At 34.9% G+C, this 18,516-nt stretch overlaps 1 protein-coding gene across 2 annotated transcripts in view; it reads right to left on the reverse strand.

The window, feature by feature from the left end:
- Window positions 1-18,516, reverse strand: part of LOC150102101 (nonsense-mediated mRNA decay factor SMG8) — a 384,051-nt gene that overhangs the window by 37,099 nt on the left and 328,436 nt on the right. For both annotated transcript variants that reach the window (XM_090399980.1, XM_090399979.1), the window contains one exon: window positions 2,539-2,660. In XM_090399980.1, the coding sequence (XP_090256106.1) occupies window positions 2,539-2,660 (122 nt within the window). The remainder of the gene's footprint in view (window positions 1-2,538; window positions 2,661-18,516) is intronic.

Raw genomic sequence — 18,516 nt, forward strand, 5'->3', positions numbered from 1 at the left:
TAGGGAATGGTGGAGGATTTGGTGATATTTGTTATGAAGGGGGGGGGGGAGGATGTTAACTGGTTTTAAAATTTTTTGGATTTTTTGGGGGTTGTAGCCATTGGCTAAGAAAGTGTTAAAGATGTGGTTTAGTTCAGTAGTTAGGGCATTGTCATCTGAAAAGATTAATTTTGCCCTGTTATATAGTGTTTTTATAACCCCATATTGTTGTGAGAGGGATGAGTGGGATTGCTGGTGAATGTATCTGCCTGTATGGGTAGGTTTTCTGTAAACAGAGAAAGGCAAGGATACATCAGGCTGATGAGTGATTAGAGTGTCTAGGAAAGGGAGACTGTTGTTTTCCTCTTTTTCCAAGGTGAACTGGATTCTGGGGTGTTTAATTGAGGAAACGAACAACAAAGCAGTTCAGTGTTGCTACAACCCTCAAAAGTTTTTCTTGTTGTTTTCGTAGGAAAGACACAGAAAGCAGTGAAATGAAGGTGTTTTTAGTGTTATCACTGCTTCAAGGCATAGTTCAGAAATCAGTAATAAAATGGTACTGGTCTATATAAAAAAAAAAAAAAAAAAAAAAAAATGATGATCCAGACACCATCCAAAACTTAAAAGGCTTTTTTTTTAGACTAACTCAAAAAGAAGTTCCAGGAAGTTTATAAACTAGAACAAGATGTTTGTGCTGATAAAAGCTTTATTTTACACAAGGGCTGACTTGGTTGGAAACAGAACATGCTAATGGACCACTCATTTTGGCTTGAAATGCTCTGAACTTTGTGAATCTAGGCTACTGATAATTTATACAAGTAAAGGTACTCAGGTATGTAGTTTACTGCCTAATGCTGTTGAATAAGGATACTGCATTACCTTAGATAATTATTTCAACAGACACAAGCTTGCAGACTACTTAGTTACCAAGAAAACTGATGTTTATGGGACTACTAACACAACCTGAAAAGAAATGGCAGAACTCAAACTGAAGTAGTTGAAGAAAGGAGAAACTTGGATCTTTCAAAGAAGGAAGATCATTGCCTTGAAATAGAAAAGACAAGAAAGATGTCACTATGCTCAGCACCATCCATGGGAGCGAAATGGAGGATGTAGCAACAAGGAAGGAACAGTGAAAAAAAAAAAAAAACAGGATGTGGCATTACAATATAGCAACACCATGGGAGGTGTTGATTGCTTAGTCCGAATGCTTTCGTATCATGTTGCTACCCGGAACAAACAGAGATACTATGTAAAAATATTCAGACACCTTTTGCATATCTTTGTGTACAATGCATATGTACTATACACAAAGTTAGGTAGTAAGCTTGATACACAGCTTTTATGCTGGATCTCATAGAGAACATCATTGAAACCGATCACACCTAATGGCTAATAAGAAAGGCGGAAGACCAGTTAAAGGAGGGAACCCAATCAGACTGACAGGAAGGCACTTTCCAGAATATATAAAGAAAATGAGCCATTTGTTGCACAAGATAGTTTTAGGAAAGAAGTTTTAGAAAGAAAAGTGTATGTGGTGACCCAATTGCCAGATAGAGTTGTGTGCTTCACCATGCTTCAAAATCTACCATACTATTAAAAACTTCTGAAGAAATGTCATTGTACGTAGGTTATTGTTGCATATATAAAAAATCATTTATTAGCTAAATATTTTTTTTAGTAAATCATTGACAATTTTTTTTATAAAAATTGTAAAGAAATACTTTTTATACCTAGATAATCACATGGTCTCGAAATTAAAAAAAAAAACCCCATAATCTGCTCTTATACAGGCATGATGTAACTGAGATAACTGAGGTAAACTGCAGCCACAGAGGTTACTATCAGTTGGAGTTCAGTTAGGTTTAATAACTGGTGGTAGTGCACATCATTAATATTTGCATTGATGCTTTGGATGTTGGTGAAATAAATGTAGGAGTGTGATTGTTATTGTATAAAATTTTGGTGGTATTTTGGCTTTGGGTGTGTCTGTGTATTTATTTTTATGAGATGGGCGAGTTAGTGCCAGAGAAAGGATGTGTAGCATGAGGGCCTGTGCACAACTCCCATATAGGGAGTACTGATACTTCTCAAGCATGGACACAACAGTGCTTCTTGCATGTTGCTGTACATGGGCACCATGCATGACCCCGGAAGAAAAAGTGGCAGTGGATTATTTGCTAGATGATCACGAAGAGCCTCCAGACATGTTTCCATCAGGTTCAATTCTGAGTACTATCTAGCAGCTGGCCTATGGAACCTGCTTTGCTGCTGTACCCTTAAACAGAGGTGGTGTGGTTGCCTAGTTTATTAATAAGTAGTGTGTTGAGTATACTTAGCAGAGCCAGCACTACATATGAAAAGAGTGGGAGGGAGGGAAAGACATACTAAGCCCTAATCTGGAAACAAAACATGGTAGCACTTCATGACTCCAATAAGCATAACAGTGGTGTTTCCACCTGGCAGTGAAAATCATGTACCACCTAGATAGAGTTCTAAGTTTTAAATGCTTTGAAATGAAATCCTTTTATGGTAATTTTAGTTAGTGGGTTAACTTGCCTTGATCAATCCAGAACTTGTTGCTCTCAACACTCTGTCAGGACCAGAACACATAAAACGATGCCCTCTTGGGCATTCATATTCTACTCCAATAAATATTTTCACATTAAACTGTGAACCATCTGAAATGGAACAGACACAGAATACAAATTATGTTACACACGTTTACATTTTACAAAATTAAAACAATAGGCACTTAAACAAATTAAATTTTTATGTAAATCCTACCCAGGAAAGGTTTGTAAACTTAATGTATATTTAGTAACATGAGTTGGCTATGAAAAATGATAAAAACAATAGCTATTATTTAAGATACACCACTCATCATTTAACAAACACACCAGGTATTAGAAACCAGTTTCAAAGCAAACTTTTTGCACAAATTATAGTTCATGAATACCACACTTAATATAAATACACCTACATGCATTGTAGGTGTATTTATATTAAGTATGAGTTATCTTCACATCATACCATTCATTAAAATAAAAATTAACAAAAATGTTCCAGTCAAAGTGCAATGCAGTAATTCTGCTTTAAAAGAAATTTACTATAAAATACAATAACACTGGGCCTAGAGAGTTTAATGTGCAAAGTATGTTCAAATAGTTGATTTTTTTTTTTTTTCATACTAACAATATCATCATCATCAAATTCCTGATATGTACCCTCAAGAGGTATACAGGATATGATAGCACTACATGAAAAATTTACATCATTACTAACTTCCTATCTACAAATTTCATCCAAATCAGTCTGTTACCTGTCAAGACTCCAACATCATCAGATCTTATAGTTCTATCTTCTGAAACATTTTTTACTGTATCAATCCACCTATATCGAGGTCTTCCTCTGGGTCTTTTTTCTGACAAACAGGCAGCGAACACTTGTCAAAATTTCCTCTCCAATTCTGTTTAAGTGACCATACCACCTGAGATTAGCTCTGCTAACACATTCCTGGATGATGACAATTATTATTATATCACACCTCCAGGGAGTCCAAAGACTCACCACCTTTACAACTCTTCATCTCACTATTCCATGAACCTTCATCATCTAACACCAATGCCATCTACCGACGACTACCACCACTAGTGCTTTCACAGAAAATCACAAACATCCATGTCCATGGCGGGATTTGAACCCACAGCCTTTTGACTGGAGAGTGGATACGCTAACCACATGGCCAATCAGGCCTACAAAATAAGGTGTCTAGGTAAATATTATTATTATATGACACCTCCAGGGAGTCTAAGGACTCATCTCATCAGAATCATTGAAAATGTCAACAGCATTGTGAACAGAGAACCTGTGGAACAAGTAAAACATTTCAGCTACTTAGGCACGATTTTTAGTGAAGAACAGAGAAAGGTGGAAAGAACTGGAGGAGGCCTTCATCCAGCAGTAGACAGAAAATGGCTGAAAAGAAGGAGATATGGGTATTATGAAAGATCTACTCCAATCATCTGGAATTCATTCCTCTGTCCAGGCCTTCTGAAATATGCAGTGCAGCCATTGTAAGACTTTTCTAGGTCTTACCAGTCTAACTTTTACTACTCCTGCTACCTTTTCACATTTCAGTCTTTTGATGGATTTTTTCTACTTCCAGTATGGATATGTATTCCTGACTGCATGCCTATTGAGTGTTTTTTTACCACTGTGCTATTATTGCTTGTTTCATTTAAGAATTTTTATAGGTACTTACTCCAAACCTCAAGGATATCTTTTTACCCAGTTTTCATATCATCTTTATCATCTCAAATTTCTTTTACAGCACTCTTTCTTCCATTTCTGAGCTTTCTGAACATACATTAGACTATCTTGCCACTTTCTTGATATTTATTATCTATGTTCTTACCAAACTCTTCCCATGACTTTTGTTTAGCCAGTTTTACACACTGTAAAGCTTTCTTACTTTTGTCTCTGTATTCTCTAAGAGCACAAGCTTACTTATTTGCCAAAAATTTTGATATGCTGTCTTCTTTTCCTTCACTGCCTCTTTAACTTTTCCTGTGTCCACCACGACCATGGAGTTCTGATTTTTCTATCCTTGCAGAAAACCTCTCCACATGCCACTCTGGATGAATCAATCAATGTTTTCTTCAGGGCTTGTCACTGAATTTCCAAGGTCTGGTTCCTGTTCTCAAACTTTTTCATTTTTTCTTGAATAATGTTTTTGTATTTTAGTTGACAGTTCACATCTGAGAGCTATTCAACTTTTATTCATTTTAAAACTTTCTTATATGTTCTTCTTTTCAATATGAAATTCAATTTTATCCTGCTCAAGACTAAATGGTGATCACTTCCAATTTTAAATCCTCTGTACAACACTCTGGTGTCCTGCACCAGGGAGAAAAGATCACTATCAACAATAACATAGTCAACGAGACTTTTCTTATTGCTTGCCTCTTCTCTCCATGTGAATTTGTGCACATTTTTATGTTGGAACATGGTGTTAGTAATAACCAGTGCATGTCCTGAGCAGAAATCCAATGACGTTATTATTAGCTTTGCTCTTTTCTCCAAATTTTCCCAATATATTTTTGTATGTCTGACAATCATTTCCTACTCTGCTATTTAGATCCCCAACAAGGACAAACTTTTCCTTTTTCATTGTGTCAGTTGCTTTCTCTAAAGCCTCAAAAAATTCCTCCACTTGTACCTTAGTAGAACCTTCTGTGAGGACTATAGGCACAAATAAGTCTCATTGTCCAGCACCATTCTGATATTTGCCCACATCACTCCACTTGAGACTGCCTGCCATTCAAGAAGATTAGCCTCGTATTTAGTGTTGAATACTATGGCTACTCCTTTTCTTTGATTGTCATTGCCTGAATATAACATTTTGTATTTATTGCTCATAAACAACTCACCAGTTTTTGCCTTTTTTTTTTTGTGTTTCACTCAACCCTTTAATGTCGATCTTGTACTTATCCAATTCCTCAGCTAGCTCCATTTCTCTGCCATTCAGGTTTCTTATGTTGATAGTACCGATCTTCAACTCTGGTGATGTTGAGTTCTCCCGATTTCCCCGTCTGCCCTATGTATAGCAGATGCCACAGGAATAATGAATATTATAAACTCCTGGTTTTTTCATTGGGTGATGTGGAGGTTTCAGAGGATGAAGACATTTTGATATCTTTTCAAGTGGTAGGAAAGTCACTTTTATGTTGTACTTGTAGAGAAGTTTGGCTAATTTATCTGTGACATTCTTGATATAAGGAAGGTGACTGCGTTCTTGAAGTCTTGTTTATTTAAGTTTCTTGTAGGTGCTGTATTGAGAATTTTCTTAATTAACTTAGTTTTGAAACCATTCAGTTGTAGGATCTCTGTTAAGTATTGTATTTTTTCTTTCCACTTTTCTTCTGTACTGGGGATGCTGTATGCTTTATCCCTTAAGGTTTTTATGAGGCCTATTTTTTGCTTGGGGTGGTGGTGGTGGTGTGAGGTAGCATGAAGGAATCTTCCTGTGTTTGTTGGTTTTGTGTAAATGGAAAACAATCTATTTTTTCTTTTACTTATTTCTATAAGGATGTCTAGGAAAGGAAGTTTCTTATTTTCTTCTAGTTCCAGAGTAAATTTTATGTTAGGATGTAAGTTATTAAGATAGTCTTTAAATGCAGTCAGTTCTATTGCTGTTCCTGGCAAATGATGAAGATATTATCCACATAGCACAACCAAATTTTTGGTTTGATGTGCCAGTTTTGTAGAGCATTATTTTCAAAATTTTCCATATAGAGGTTTGCTAGAGCTGGTGAGGTGTGAACCCATTGCTAGTCCTTTTTGTTCCCAGAGTTTGTCTTGGTAAAGGAAGAATGTGTTTTTTTTTTATGTAATGTTCGTAGAGCTGTACAATGTCTGGTAGGAAGAGATTTTCTAGGATGTTTACTGTTTCATTTCTTGGAATCTTTGTGAAAAGGCTGACCACATCTAAACTCACTAATATGTCTGAAAGATCGATGTGTATATCTTTTACTTTCTCCATGAAGTCTGTGCTGTTCTTAATGAAAGATGGTGTTTTTCCTATATGTAGTAAAATCAAGTTTGTAAGGTGCTTTGCCAGATTTGAGGTAGGACAGTCCTACCTATCTACTATCAGTCTTTGTGGTACATCTCACTTATGAATTTTGGGAACTCCATATATTCTAGGAACTAGTGGATGTTTTGATTGTAAATTTCTTTTTATTTCCTCAGACCAATTTGGTATATTCTTGATAAGTTCGTTGGTTTTGTCATTGAGTTCGCCAAGTGGGGTCTCTGTTTAATGCTGTATAGGTGTTGGAATCTTCAAGAAGGCTTTTCATTTTTTCGTTATAACCTTCTGAGTTTAAAATCACTGTTGCATTCCCTTTGTCTGCTTTGATTATAAATATGTTTTTGTCTGATTTGAGTTTATTAAGGGCTGCAAATTCTGTTTTTTGTAGGTTTTTTGGTACTAATTTGCAATTTAATAGTAATGCTGTGCTTTGAATGCGGATCAGATCTGCTATATCTCCTGGTACATTTCTTATTCCTTTTTCAATTTGGGCAATGATATCAATTTTTGGGACTTGTCATGGAGATACAGTGAAATTAAAGCCTTTCATAAGAAGATTTGTTTCATCTCTCATTAGAACTCTTGAGGAGAGGTTAATTACTACTTTGGAACAATCTAGATGTTTCCTTTGCTTTTCGTTTTCTTTTAGAAGGGAACTAAATTTTTTAATTAGGCTGCATTTTTTCTTTTCGGACACCATTGTAGCTTTATTGTATGTGATAGTGTCTATGTTATTTCATAGTTCGGACGGAAGTGATATGGCAAGTTCGTTATGTATATTACATGTATCCTGGTTAATCTTGGACAATTCTCCTCTAGTAGCTACAATTCTTTCTCTCAATATAGCTAATTCCGTTCTTATGTATATTCTGTTAGCCTTATTCAAATCCACGTTTGATTAAAAATCAAACCCGGATTTGAATGTGCATTTGATTTTAATGAACTTGAGAACAATTTCATTGTCTCTGCAACGTATTAAAAATATCGAACAGTTTATAAAGTTTTGCTTTTTAATGCGTAATTTCTCAAATTGTGAAACTTTAGACCAATTAAACTCACCATGAGTTTCGATATAATCATGCGGAGGTTTCTGTGGTTAAGAAGTTCAATCAAATTATTTTGGTTTTGTGACCACATTTTTATTAAAAAAATTGTTTTCAAAATTAAACAAGTACTAAAAAACAAACCTGACAAGTTTTTTGTTAGTCGTCAGACTAACATCTTCAGGGGGAAAGAGAACTAACAGTTCAAAGTACAAACTATAAGAAATTACGAAAAAAAACAAGTTCATTTCAAATTATTTCAAAACGAAATAATTCGATTGAACTTCTTAACCACAGAAACCTCTGCATGATTATGGAGTTTCTTTGTCGCTTTTTAGGAACTGTAGATGATAAACAAAAACTTCGGAATTTCAATTAATGAGCATAACAAAAAGATTGCTAAAAACCGTGAAATTTTATCCTAGATAATTGACTATGTTATTTTGTGGAAATTTTGAAATTCCTTTACGTGGACATGACAAAAAAAATGATATGGCAAATCCAAGTCTATTTAGGGGATTAGTGAATTTTGAGTCGAAATTAGATCCAGATTTAAGAAACCATTACAGTCTTTAAAGGTGTTTCTAAGACTATTCAGAATGAGATACTCGATTGTCTTTTTCAAATATACCAAAATGAAGTAAATAAGTACAGGAATACCTCAATTATCATGGTTATTGTTGCCACGAAAAACACTGCAATAATCGGGAAAAATAATGCGTGTAAAATGGGTGATCAATGCCAAGGATTTTTCAAATCTATCAAATAAATTTTATATATAAAGTAAAAAAGAAATGTGTTAAACGTGTTAAGTAAAAAATGAAGGTTCATTAAGAAAAACAAGATTATTCTTTAATCTTTATTTATATATGAGAAATACATACAGTACATACAATTATTCTTTCTTGGATAAAAATTGGTGTAGAGTTGTCTGGTGGAATTTTTTCTTTCTTTTTTCTTCATATAAAACTCAGTAGCAACGGATGGAATTTTCAATTTCCTGATGAATTTTCAGTGATCACTTGAGATTAGGATCACCGTTCAAGATTTCTTTAAAAGTTTCAGCAATTCTAAACATTTTGTCCATTTCTTTGAGGGTAAATTTCTTCGGTGCCAAATCAATTTGTTCGTCATTATCATCGATTTGAGCATCGTAAGCACGTTCTCTCTCGAGGTTAATTAGGTCTTCATCATCCAGGTCTTCATCTCCTTATCATGCGACTGAAGCAGGTCCTGAACATCACCTTTTTCAATTTCTTTTAGTCCTAGATCGAAGCCCTAGAGTTTGCAGTGTGGTCTAAAATATGGCGAACAGTTGATTCATTTAGACCGTACTCTCTTGCAATTTTGGCTTTGGTTATGCCTGCTTCATACTTATTTATCATATGCAACTTATCTTCTAAGCTGAACACGCTACATTTCTTCTTGATAGCTGTAGACTTGAAATCATCCTTGTTTCTTTTAGCATTCATTGTAGGGTTAATAACAAGAGAAATAAATATCCACATGTACTTCAGGCGCCGTCGGATGAAAACGAAGCGCTAGAAGAGAGCGATACTTGGAGAGTGGCGACTCGAACTGGTTGCATATGTAGTGGGCTACATCTCGCAGCCGCGATAATTCGAATTTGGAGTGCAATGATTGGAATTTTGGTATCAAATTATAAACCGCGATAAATCAAGAATCATGATAATCAAGGTATTCCTGTATATTGAAGAAGCTTCATTTGTTGCTGTCATGGCTGACATAATGGATGTTTCAGAACACTCTCAGATGGTTATTGTTTTTCGGTATTTATTGAATGAAGAAATATTGGAACGCTTTTGGGAATTCTTTATTCCAGAGAATCAAAATGCACATGGCTCATCCAAATGTATTCTAGAGCAGTTAGATATTATCCTTCAAGGTAACAGACAAAAACTAATAGCTCAGACATTTGATGATGCAAGTGTCATGAAGGGTAAAAAAGGAGGCATTCAAGCAAAAGTTAAAGAATTCTATAATAATGTACATTTCACTCATTGTTATGCTCACCAATTGAATCTTATAATGAAAAATGCAGCAAGTGTTACGCGGAACTCAAAAAATTTTTTCTTCAATATTATGGCTATATCAACATTTTTCTCGAGATCACCACAATGTGTAACAATTCTTCATAAGCATATAAACGCCGCCATTCCACTCCCATCTACTACAAGATGGAACTTTAACATGGGCATTGTGAACAAAGTTTACGAAAATTTGCAACCGTAAAAAAGATGCCTTGCTGAAATTCAGTCAACATCAAATGCAGATCAAACTATTTCAGAAGCCACAGGAATTTTACTCTATCTAAATAATGAAAAATTCATGTTCTGGTTGGAGCTTTTTCCATCAGATAATGCCTCATGTTGAAGTAATTTACAATCAAATGCAATCTCGTGAAATTGATGTATTCTAAGTACATGAATATATAGCGAATATTTAAACTGCTATTTTGGCAATAAGAAATTCAAAGTACTGTGAGAATCTTTCAAAGATGCTCACTGCTGAATCAAAGGAAGTATGTGACTGCATATGTGTTGATATGGAGGAAAGGTATTCTTTCACTAAACATTTAGTAGCTGCTAAATTATTTAACAAGGATAAATTGCCTACAGAAGAAATAAAATTGACCACTGAAGCATATATCCCATGATCAACAAAGATAAACTTGAAACTGAACTTCGAGTATTCTACAGTAGACCTGACATGCATGATTATTGTAATTTAATTCACTTGTAAAAATTTATAACAGAAATAATTTAGATTGTGTTCTTAGTGAAATTACTGTATTGATAAAAATTCTCTTGACGATTCCTATGACTACATCGGAGCCTGAACGCTGTTTTTCAACATTAAAGAGAATAAAAACATTTCTGAGGAGAACTATGAATCAGGATAGGTTAAATGCACTTGCAATGATTTCAATGGAGAAAAAATTCTTCAACAGTAACACAAACATCAAGGAAAATGTTATTCACCTTTTTGCTCTAAACAAAACAAGAATGGATTTTATTTTTAAGTAATTTTAAATTATACTAAACTGCATAATTTTATCGATAATAAACAATATTTTTTTCATGTTTAAATTTTTAAATTTTTTTACCATAATTTTGATATTTTATCCAAACACGTATACGCTGTACTTACAGTGTATATGTATATTTCGAAAGTTGCAGCACCCACGATTTCAAGACATGAGCCACCACTGATCTGCATAAAGCAAAGAGCTGACATTAACACCTCCAATTTTGATATCAGGTTTAATACCATTTTCCTTCATAATCTGATCCATATAGATAATGAATAAGAGAGGGGATAATCTACATCCTTGTCTGACAACAGATTTAACATTAAACCATCTTCCTTTACTTCTTTCAATTCTAACTGCTGACTTACAACTCAAATAACTAGGTATTGCTTGATATAATATCCCAATGACACCATAAATCTGTAGCTTCTTGAATAGCTTTTCTCTTAGCATCTTTTCATATGTCTTTTCTAGATCTACAAAACTTAAATACAGATCTTTGTTCTATTCCCATCATTTCACAACTATTTGTCATAAAGTGAAAATCTGATCATAACAGCCTCTATTTCGCTGGAATCTAGCTTGCTCTTCACCAACCTTCCCTTCCACAATCCTTCTCAACTGTTTCTCAAGTATACTTACATAAATCTTACCAGGAACACTCAGCAGGGAAATACTTCTGTAATTCTCACATTCAGTTTTATTTCCCTTTTTATATGTGGGTACTATGAGAGTTCTATTCCAATCATCTGGAATTTATCCCTCTGTCCAGGCCTTCTGAAATATGCAGTGCAGAAACTGTAAGACTTTTATACCTCCATACTTGAGTATTTCTGGTCGAAGATTATCTACTCCAGCTGTTGTTCCACATATTAGGCTTTGGATAGCTTCTTCTACTTCCAGTATGGAAATGTATTCCTGAATGCATGCCTTGTCAGTGTTTTTTACCACTGTGCTGTCACTGATTGTATCATTTATCAATTTTTCAAAGTAATTATTCCATACATCAAGGATATATTTTTTCCAGTTTTCATGTCACCTTTATCATCTCTAATTCCTTTTAAAGCAATCTTTCCTCAATTTCGCAAATCCACTGGTGCAGGACACTAGAGTATACAGAAGGTTTGAAATTGCAACTGATCACCATTTAGTCTTGAACTGGATAAAATTGAATTTCATATTGAAAAGAAGAACATGTTAGAAAATGTTTAAGCGAATAAAAGTTGAGCAGCTCTTAGATGTGAACTGTTGATGAAAATATAAAAACATTATTAAAGAAAAAAAATGAAAAGGTTCCTGTTCTCAAACCTTTTCATTTTTTTTCTTTAATAATGTTTTTATATTTTCATCAACAGTTCACATCTAAGAGCTGCTCAACTTTTATTCGCTTAAACATTTTCTAACATGTTCTTCTTTTCAATATGAAATTCAATTTTATCCAGTTCAAGACTAAATGGTGATCAGTTGCAATTTCAAACCTTCTGTATACTCTAGTGTCCTGCACCAGTGAGAAAACATCCTTATCAACAACAACATAGTCAATGAGGCTTTTCTTATTCTTCGCCTGTTCTCTCCATGTGAATTTGTGCACATTTTTATGTTGAAACATTGGGTTAGTTAGTGGCAGGTCATCCATAAGGGTTGTAGGGCTACATCCCCTCCAGTATAAAATGAAAGTTCCTGTTTTATTATCATCTTAAATTTTTATATATTTATCTAAAAACTGTTATTTTATTCTTTGTAATACAATACTGCTCGATAGTATTTCATATCATTCATTTTGTAGCAATAGTTGCATTTTGCAATATTCAATGTGCTGTGCAGGCTAGTATACTCAATGCTGGAGATGCATTCAATTCAGACTGCACCAAACCGCTGTCTAGTGGGGATAACATGGGGGGGGGGGGTTAAGGTGTGATTTACATGCAGTTTGGGCTGGTATCATTGCAGCCCAAGATATATTGCTACTACACAAGCACAAACAACACAAATTGATGTTGTTGTCGTTAAAATGGATATATAAACCATTATTTTCTTGTTTGTAATACAATAACACTCGATGGTATATCGAGTGTAATTGTATTTCATATAATTCATTTTGTAGCACTAGCTGTATTTTGCAATAGTCAATGTGTTGTGCAGGCTAGGGCTAGTATCGGTACTGGCTAGTATACTCAACGCTGGAGCTGCATTCACTGTAGACCGCACCAAACCGCTGCCTAGAGAGGATAATGTAGTGCGAGTAACGCGTGATTTACATACAATATGGGCTGTTAGCAATGCAGCCTCACCACTACAAATTCTTACACGCCACCACTGGTGCTAGCAATAACCAGTTCATGTCCTGAGCAGAAATCCAACAGGTATTTGCCATTATTATTAGCTTTGCTCTTTTCTCCAAATTTCCTCAAAATATTCTTGTGTGTCTGACAATTATTTCCTACTCTGCTATGTAGATCCCCAATAAGGACCAACTTTCCTTTTTCATTGTGTCAGCTGCTTTCTCTAAAGCTTCAAAAATTCCTCCACTTCTACCTTAGTAGAATTTTCAGTGGGACCATAGGCACAAATAAGTCTCAATGTCCAGCTCCCCATTCAGATATTTGCCCACATCACTCTACTTGATATTGCCTGCCATTCAAGAAGATTAGCCTTGTATTTAGTGTTGAATATTATGGCTACTCCTTCTTTTTCTTGATTGTCATTGCCTGAATATAACATTTTGTATTTATTGCTCAGAAAGATCTCACCAGTTTTTGCCTTTTTTGTTTCAGTCATCACCCCTATTATATAGATGTGGTACTTATCCAATTCCTCAGTTAGCTCTATTTCTTTGCCATTCAGACTTCTTAAGAGGATAGTTCAATAAGACCATGCAAAGTCTAAGAGATGGTGCCACCAATATGTATCGAGGTTATTTTTAGTTGCTAGCAACTTGGAGGATAACACTAAGTGTCAGAAATACAATTTTATTAATACAGACCAGTTTACAATAAAACATATTAAAAATAACCAGTTTCGCCAGCAAACTGTCTGGCTTTTTCAATGCGTTTAAAAAATGCTTTTTTGAGAATGTCAGATTCATTTTTTGTGAGGCTATGATTTGACAAATTGAAAATCACTTTGTCATCCGGGAGGTTGTTTTGTGTCCGATATTTTTTTTTCTTGTACAGTTCATTGAATTTCCTAATTTGTTTGTCCTTATAAAGTTTGAAAGTTTTTTCGTAACTGCGTTGTATCATTTGATCTAATTGATTCCATATGGTGTATTCTAAATTGTTGGAAATTTCATCAAAGAACTTGCAGCAATTAATATCACTTTTATTAAGTTCGTATCTCGTGTGTTGAATCCTTTCTCTTACAAGTGCCAATGAAGTGCATTGATAAATTTTTTTAGCTGATATAGAGTTGATATGACCTCTGACTATGAGAAGCTTTGGAATGATGGAGAATTCCCTGGAACATTTAAGGAACGTTAGGTGGTTCAAAAGTTTGGCCTTTCTCCATTTTTCTCTTTCCATGCACCGAACTTTGTGTTTCATTAAACTATTTAAATTATACATATTTGGTCGTTTTATAATAGAAATACAATTTTATTAATACAGACCAGTTTACAATAAAACTTATATTAAAACTTACCAGTTTTGCCATCAAACTGTCTGGCTTTTTCAAGGCGTTTACGGAGATATGAAAACTAGTAAATGCAAATTGAAAGGAACATAAAAAACGTTGTAAACCAAATAGTAGCTATGGTTACACGTTTTGTGTGACAGAGAGGACTTAGTGTGATAATGAATAAGAACAATAAGTTTCAGTCAGATCTGCTTCTCTGTGTTTGGCATTCATTTGAATCGATCAAGTACGTTTGTGAAAAATGGATGAGAAAGAATTTCGTGCAGGGATTAAACATTACTTTTTGAAAGGCAAAACGGCTCAGAAAACCAAAGCTAAGCTTCATAAACATTATGGTGAGTCTGCACCATTGATTAGAATGGTTCATAAGTGGCTGAGTAACTTTTGAAATGGCCATATGAGCACAAGTGATGCTGAATGTTCTGGATGCCCTGTTGAGGTAACTACTCCAGAAATTATTGAAAAAAATCCATGATATGGCGATGGATGATAGAAGAGTGAAGGTGAGTGAAATTTTTAAGGCAGTCATCATCATCAAATTCCTGCCATGTACCCTCAAGGGGTGTACAGGATATGAAAGTGCTACATGAAAAATTTACATCATTACTAACTTCCTATCTACAGTTTTCCTCCAATTTTCCTCTGTTACTTGTCAAGACTCCAACATTATCAGATCTTATATTTCTATCGTCTAAGGCACTTTGTACCGTATCAATCCACCTATATCTTGGTCTTCCTCTGGGTCGTTTTGCTGCCGACCTGGCAGAGAACACTTGTTTTGCTAATCTTTCTTCGACCATTCTGTTTAAGTGACCATACCACCTGAGATTAGCTCTGCTAACGCATTCCTGGATGCTGACAATGTCAAGTTCTTTCCTAATATCCTCGTTTTTAATATGAAATTGTCATTGATGCCATCTGTTCATGCTTATAATCTTTCACAGGACTCTCATATCTGTGGCCTCTAGTCTTTGGTCAAGTGTTTTACTTCTGACCCAGCTCTCAGATCCATAAGTTAAAACTGGTTTGAACACTGTCTTGTATAGCTAATTTAGTGTTCTGACTAATTTCTCTCTTATTCCATATGAATTTATTCAATTGACTTCCCACCATACCAGCTTTGCTGATTCTGTTGTCTATTTCTATATTTAAGTTACCATCTTCACTAAATTTCGTGCCTAAGTAGCTGAAATGTTTTACTTGTTCCACAGGTTCTCCATTCACAACACAGTTGACATTTTCAATGATTCTGCCTATTTTCTTTGTCTTTGTCTTTTTAATGCTGACCTTCATACCATATCTATTACAATAGTTATTCAATTTAGTCAGGAAATCTTGCAAACTTGTAGCAGATTTATTTAGAAATATAACATCGTCCACATAAAGCAAAGAGCTGACATTAACATCTCCAATTTTGATATCAGGTTTAATACCACTTTCCTTCATAATGTGATCAATATAGATAATGAATAACAGAGGGGATAATGTACATCCTTGTCTCACACTAGATTTAACATTAAACCATCTTCCTGTACTTCAATTCTAACTGCTGACTTACAACTCAGTTAAAGACCAAGTATTGCATGATATAATTCCCCATTGACACCATATAACTGTAGCGTATTGAATAGTTTCTCTCTTGGCACTTTGTCATATGCCTTTTCCAAACTGACAAAACTTAAATACAGATCTTTGTTATATTCCCATGATTTCTCCACTAATTGTCGTAAAGTAAAGATCTGATCCTGCAGCCTCTATTTGACCTGAATCCAGCTTGTTCTTCACCAAGCTTTTCTTCCACAATTCTTCTCAACCGTTTCTCAAGTATACTTGCATATATCTTACAAGGAGCACTCAGTAGGGATATACCTCTGTAATTCTCACATTCAGTTTTATTTCCCTTTTTATATATGGGTACTATGAGAGCTCTACTCTAATCATTGGGAATTCGTCCCTCTGTCCAGGCTTTCTGAACTATGCAGTGCAGCCACTGTAAGACTTTTATACCACCATACATCAACATTTCTGGTGAAATATCATGTACTACTGCTGGTTTCCACATTTCAAGCCTTTGATGGCTTTTTCTACTTGAAGTATGGATATGTGTTCCTGAATGCATGCCTAGTCAGTGTTTTTTATCACTGTGCTGTCATTACTGCATGTTTCATTTAGCAAATTTTCGAAGTAATTACTCAATACTTCAAGGATATCTTTTTCTCCCGTTTTCATGTCACCTTTATCATCTCTAATTCCTTTTACAGCACTCCATCCACCATTCCTAAGCTTCTTCAACAACCTCCAGAATATTTTGCCACCTTCTTGATATTTATTTTCTATGTTCTTGCCAAAGTCCTCCCATGACATTTGTTTAGCTAATTTTACACAGTGTTTTGCTTTCTTACATTTGTCTCTGTATTCTCTAAGAGCATAAGCTGACTTATTTGCCAGGAACTTTTGATATGCTTTCTTCTTTTCCTTCACTGCCTCTTTAACTTCCTGTGTCCACCAGGGAGTTCTAATTTTTCTATCCTAGCAGAAAACTTCATCACATGCCTCTCTAGCTGAATCAATCAGGGTTTTCTTCAAGGCTTGCCATTGAATCTCCAAGGTTTGGTTCCTGTTCTCAAACTCTTTCATTTTTCCTTCAATAATCTTTGTGTATTTTAGTCTACAGTTCACATCTGAGAGCTGCTCAACTTTTATTCGCTTTAAAACTTCTTACATGTCATTCTTTTCAATATGAAATTCAATTTTATCCTGCTCAAGACTAATATAGTGTTCACTTCCAATTTCAAATCCTCTGTACACTCTGGTGTCCTGCACCAGGGAGAAAACATCACTATCAACAATAGCATAGTCAATGAGACTTTTCTTATTCCTTGCCTCTTCTCTCTATGTGAATTTGTGCACATTTTATGTTGGAACATGGTGTTAGTAATAACCAGTCAATGTCCTGAGCAGAAATCCAACAGATATTTGCCGTTATTATTAGCTTTGCTCTTTTCTCCAAATTTTCCCAAAATATTTTTGTATGTCTGACAATCATTTCCTACTCTGCTATTTACATCCCCAACAAGGACCAACTTTTCCTTTTTCATTGTGTCAGTAGCTTTCTCTAGAGCCTTAAAAAATTCCTCCACTTCTACCTTAGTAGAACCTTCTGTGGGACCATAGGCACAAATAAGTCTCATTGTCCAGTTCCCCCATTTTCATATTTGCCCATATCACTCTACCTGAGACTCCTGCCATTCAAGAAGATTAGCCTCATATTTAGTGTTGAATACTATGGCTACTCCTTCTATTACTTGATCGTCATTGCCTGAATATAACATTTTGTATTTATTACTCAGAAAGATCCCTCCAGTTTTTGTCTTTTTTGTTCCAGTCACTCCAATTATGTCCATCTGGTACTTATCTAATTCCTCAGTTAGCTTCATTTCTTTGCTATTCAGGCTTCTTATGTTGATAGTACCAATCTGTAACTCTGGTAATGTTGAGTTGGGGTGTGTTTTCAGGTTTCTCGGCTTGTTCCAGGTTTTAAGGCTGTCGGCATCTCAAATGACTGCATACATAATATTTCACATGAACATTTACATATGAGAAAACTATAGGCAAGATGGGTGCTTTGTTTGTTCATACTGGATCAAAGTGTCAACGTGTGAACTGTTGCAAGGACAGTTTGACAGAATCCAGAGGAATTTTTCTTTGTTTCGTAACAGTGGTCGAAACATGGATTCAGTCAAGGAACAGTCAAAACAATGGGTTGCAAGTGGAGAATCTGCACCAAAGAAAGCGAAAACTGTTCCTTCAATGAAAAGAATATTAATAATTTATAATGTTATACTCTTAAATAAATCAAGTACAAACCTGCAGGATTCCCGAAGTAAATCGAATAAATCTGGTATGTAAATCGACAGTAAAAAGACCACTATGAAAATAGGTAAGAACATGGAAACTAATTGAATTTTGCATGAAAACTAGAATGAGTAAAATATCTCTATTTAGCACAAGTTTTAGTGAAGATGGCAAATTAAAGAAATAGCCAAAAGAATTAACATAGTGGTATGGTAGGGTCAACTGAATAATCTGATATGGAATAAGAGAGAAATTAGTCAAAACACTAAACTAGTTACATGCAAGACAATTCAAACCAATTTTAGCATATGGATAACAGCTTGGTTAGAAATAAACACTTAATCAAAGTTGGATACCAG

The sequence above is a fragment of the Typopeltis vanoorti genome, chromosome 11 (genome assembly GCF_054136105.1).
Source record: "Typopeltis vanoorti isolate ZY-2024b chromosome 11, IOZ_Tvanoo_1.0, whole genome shotgun sequence".
Taxonomy (NCBI): Eukaryota; Metazoa; Arthropoda; class Arachnida; order Uropygi; family Thelyphonidae; genus Typopeltis; species Typopeltis vanoorti.